Source organism: Montipora capricornis, chromosome 6 (assembly GCF_036669925.1).
Source record: "Montipora capricornis isolate CH-2021 chromosome 6, ASM3666992v2, whole genome shotgun sequence".
Classification (NCBI taxonomy): Eukaryota; Metazoa; Cnidaria; class Anthozoa; order Scleractinia; family Acroporidae; genus Montipora; species Montipora capricornis.
Genome location: NC_090888.1, coordinates 35,143,792 through 35,148,323, shown reverse-complemented (window position 1 = coordinate 35,148,323; position 4,532 = coordinate 35,143,792). Strand labels below are relative to the sequence as shown.

Sequence of the window (4,532 nt, the reverse complement as noted above, 5' to 3'; positions counted from 1 at the left end):
TTTATCTTATCTTGTAGCAACGGGGAGATTAAAAACTTTCTAGAAGTTTCTCTTGGAGGAATATGTGACCCAGAACGGAGCGCTCCTGGAAATCACTGATCCTGAAAACCTTGCAATTCATTCCGATAGAATTTGGTTTATCAACTGAGTTGATAATGTAAATTGGTGCTGTAGAGAGTTTCTAAAGGTAACGTTTCGGGTCCTAGCCCCTAGTCAGAGCGAATCTGTTTTGGTGGTTTGCTAATATACTTGAATATTTTTACTTGAATATTCTGAATTAGTTTCTTAGTCTGTTTCTATTTTTGTAGGATGCCATCATCATAATACGTACAATAGGCGAGATGTGCACACTCACTGTTGATATGGTGACGTCAAACCTGCCAGCCAATCAAGAAGCACATCAGTTCATTAAACCACACCCTTTTAAAAGCACCCTATTAATTTAAGATAGTACTACAAGTCGTCTAGTTGCAGTGATCAGTGATTTGTCGAGAACTTCACTCAGCTTTACATCTCTTGGTCATCGAAGAATACAGGTCAGTGTTCGTTCTTTTTCTCTTGTTCTTTCAGTTAATGGTTTCACATCCTCTACCTCAGTTAAGACAAGAATTAAAACTAACATGGGTGTTTTGCCTCGATAAATACCACGTAGAGAATGACTCGTTAATTTTTTTCAAGCGACGGTTTGGCACGCCAACTAGAAAGCCGCTTCTGGGAAACTTTTAGCTAAAAATGAAAATGTTGCCTTTTAAAGTGCCCCTGTGACCAAAAATCAATTCATATTTTTCTTTGGGTTTCAAAACTATGTTAACAAAACACTAAGTGACCCACGTTTTAAGCCTTGATTTCAAAGACACCTCTTTATTTTAACTGTAATTTTCCTATTTAATGGTCCGCCATTACTAACATTATGTTCTTGAGAGAGCTGGATCGAGAAGAAAATGACGTCAAAGGCTCACTAGTTTAAGAATGCAATACGTGTGTACGCCGCAGAATTAATATGCAGCACGGGGTTTTTGGGCTTTCAGACTTTTAAACTCACGTTTTGCATATATAATAAGCTGCGTTCACACGCTGAAATTTTAAGCTAGTGAGCCTCTGACGTCACTTTTCCCTGGATCCAACCGTCTGAGGTCCAATCGGTCAGTTTTGAACGTGAGTAATGGCGGACCGTGAAATCTAAAACATACACTCAAAGTAAACGGCCTTTGGATAAAAATCAAAGCTCAAAATTTTGCCAGTCAGGTGTTAAGCAAACACACTTTCAAAATCTGAAAGAAAAAAGGAAGTGGTTTTTTTGATCACAGGGGCACTTTAATCTAAACACGGGAAGAGACTTTGACATGAAGAGCTATTATGTGTGTTACTGAATGCGGATCACTCAGATATAAGAGTGGAATACGTTATGCAATGCAAGAATGAATGCAACAATCGTCCCGTGTCCAGTGCGGTGCTAATGGCCAAAACTGTTTCAATAATATTGTTTTGGTATCCTGACACTCGGGTATGTCCAAAAATCATGTTCCATAAAACCCGACATTGTTTTCATTTTCTCCAAATCAAATGAGTCCCACTCATGTGGCGAATAAAGCTTCGTTGAACATTGTTAAGATGTAAATGTGTCTGTTGCCGGAGGGAAAGGGTAAATTAGGTTCGTGCTGTGCTTCTTTAATCCAAAGTTAGACCCCTGCAGAGCTCTTTCAACATAGCAAAAGTTATACATAAGCACTACATCATTGCTATATCGCTTTATCACATCGTTACAAAAAAAACATGACTTTAGCCCGCGAATAATTAGTGCTTCTGAGAAAAACAAGAAATTTAAACTTTTGCTGACGAGTGTTTATTGCCGAACAGATCAAATCTCTGAATTTCGCTCCGCAGAAACGACAATATATAAAGCTCACAGGTCGTAATACGTTTATTTTGATGATAATTGAGAATTTTTATAGCATCGCTGGGCTTCAGCACGATAATATGAAGCTCGCAAACTAGGTCTCATAGCAACATTACATAAGCTGATTATGAGCAGGCAATCAAAGCGAGCGTGGGAGGGGTCGGGAGATTTCTGCGAGAGGCAAGGGCCTTACAAATTCTAAAAGTCTAGCATCAAATTTCCCTCGTTTTACTGATCGTTATAGAAATGCGGCGTGACAAATTATTTCGACGATTTTTCTTTGGTGTTGATGTGGATCTAGAGGTCGGTTTGTTCTTTGCTCGACACCACCTAATCATTCTGTTAATCTTTAAACAAAACTGTATTTGCACTCGTCGCACTAGTCATAACGATGAATATTCGAGTACTCACTCAAAAAGTCGGCGTCGATACAACTGAATAGGTTGGAGTATTGTTAAAAGGAAAACAGCGACTTTCTTCTGTTTCAGATACAAGAAATCATGAAATCAGTGATCTGTGTCATAATCCTCACCATGTGTCTGTTCAGTTTTGGTAACTCTGCTCTTATGGACAAGGAGAGAGATACAAATGAAGATCCTGGTAAGATAAACTAGCTTCGATTGCTTACTTATTCGTGTTATCTTAAGAAAATACAAGCACAAAGTTTGATCATAGTGTACGTGTTCTTAAACGAAGCGGTCAGGAACCTCATTCATTACATGGATATTGATCATGATGGGCGCTGCTAAAGCAACATAGCTTTTTGCTCGACTTGTAAATCTCGAAAACAGAAAGAAACTTGAATATTTTTGCGGGTAGGATGACAAAATAAGATTTTCGTGGGTTAAAATTGTATGCTGGCGAGACAATATTAAGGCAAGGGTCATTAGTTTTTCTTAATGCTGGTTACGCATTTGACTCAAAATGCTACGAACTGAAATTTTAGCTCAAGTTTAATTAACACGCATATGCTAAACAGAACATTTTCATGGTCTGGTGGAATTACAAATGTGATTTGTTTGTGGTAATAGTATGTAGCTACCGATCCGATCTGATATCGATTTGATTTCGTTCAGGGTATTAAAGTGGCTAAAGCTAATTTTATATTAGGGTAGCAGGGGTGGCGCAGTGGTGAGAGCGCTCGCCTAACACCAATGTGTCCCGGGTTCGATTCCCCGACCCGGCGTCATATGTGGATTGAGTTTGTTGTTGGTTCTCGCCCTTGCTCCGAGGGATTTCCTCCCTCCTCAAAAACTAACATTTCTAAATTCCAATTCGAACGGGAATTCGAGGGCCACGGGTTTATCAGTTGAAGAACTGTTGCGTGTCACCCTCGTTAAACAAAGTTAATTAATTAATTAATTTAATTATTTATCTTTAATAAAGAAATCGACAAGAGAAGCAGGTACAGTAAATGCTTCAATCATTGCGAGGAGTCCCACAGGTTCAAAAGTGATTCATTCTACCTTTGCATGATAGCTTGTGGAACATTTTGACGGCAGCGTGTAGTTCTTGGCAGGTGAGTGATCATAAAAATTTAAATTGTTTTTCAAAAAAGAACCTGAGTTCATGAGATTTCATCTTGTCTTCCTCCCCAAAAAGAAATGCGAAGTGCGACGCATCACTGATGCAAAAAAGGAAGCTATAACACTTAAAAAATAAATAGCACCGCGTACGGGTTTAAAAAAAATATAGGGTATGATTTGTTCGTGCGCAGGACACAAATACAGCGGTCAAACACTGTGGGTGCACGAGAGTTTTACAACAAGAGAGTTTTCCGAACGCGTGAAATTTTTAACTATTCCAAAGCGCCAGGCAACTGAAAGAAGGATTTTGGAGAAAGATTAAGATTGTGTCCACGAGAAAACCAGGGAGAACCAGACAGGAGGTGATACAGCTCAAATTATCACCGATTTCGGTCAAAATATTTTATATCCTTCAAGTTAGGGATCCCCCCCCCCCCCCCCCCCCCCCCCTACAATCAAAGGGCTCTTATGAGCCAACTCATTCATGCTCTTAGCTATGAGGTGACTTAAGTGTTTATTGTGCATTATAGTGTTTAACAATGTTGGTGGCGCATCAATAAGCATCAAGCTTCTTCCTGACAGGTATCTTAGCCATCAGCAGGCTTACTTACAATTGACTGATTGGGTAAATGAATCATTTGCTGTACAAAAGATTAGGACAATATAGCATCTTATTTCTGTATGTTTTGTTGTCAAGAATTTGTGTTCATTGTTTAGCAAATTTTGTGTCGTCTAAATGAAGAGAAAGCCTCATTCACTGTTTGCTTGTTACAGTTTATGTGAAATTTTATTCAAAGAAAAGTAAGAGATTAGTGCAACATTTATCAGTAAACCTTGAGGAAGCTTGTGTAACTGTTTTCAATATGTACCATGTTACAAAAAATACAGGTTTGGATGAAATTAAAGATGAATATTCTATATCACATGCATCATATTAAGCCAATTTTGTTATTTTGGCTCCTTGCACGGTGGGAAGGTTGAGTGGACGCAGAAAAGTATACATGTACACTGATGTTTTGCATATGCCGTATGTTGTTTTGCATATGCCGTAATGGCGGTCGGTCGGGTTTGAACGGCCTTCCGCTCAAAACGGCGCAAAGATGGCTCTT

The 4,532-nt window shown here is 38.9% G+C and overlaps 1 protein-coding gene and 1 long non-coding RNA gene across 2 annotated transcripts in view; both read left to right on the top strand.

Annotated features, from left to right (window-relative positions):
- The first annotated feature begins 421 nt into the window (after window positions 1–421).
- LOC138052005 (uncharacterized) overlaps window positions 422–4,532 on the top strand; it is a 14,265-nt gene continuing 10,154 nt past the window's right edge. The window contains exons 1-3 of the long non-coding RNA XR_011132974.1: window positions 422–536; window positions 2,386–2,497; window positions 3,284–3,416. This is a non-coding gene — a long non-coding RNA (uncharacterized lncRNA). The remainder of the gene's footprint in view (window positions 537–2,385; window positions 2,498–3,283; window positions 3,417–4,532) is intronic.
- LOC138052004 (uncharacterized) overlaps window positions 4,452–4,532 on the top strand; it is a 971-nt gene continuing 890 nt past the window's right edge. The window contains exon 1 of the mRNA XM_068898352.1: window positions 4,452–4,532. This exon is cut by the window's right edge and continues 890 nt beyond it. Coding sequence (XP_068754453.1) covers window positions 4,524–4,532 — 9 coding nt within the window. The 5' untranslated portion in view covers window positions 4,452–4,523.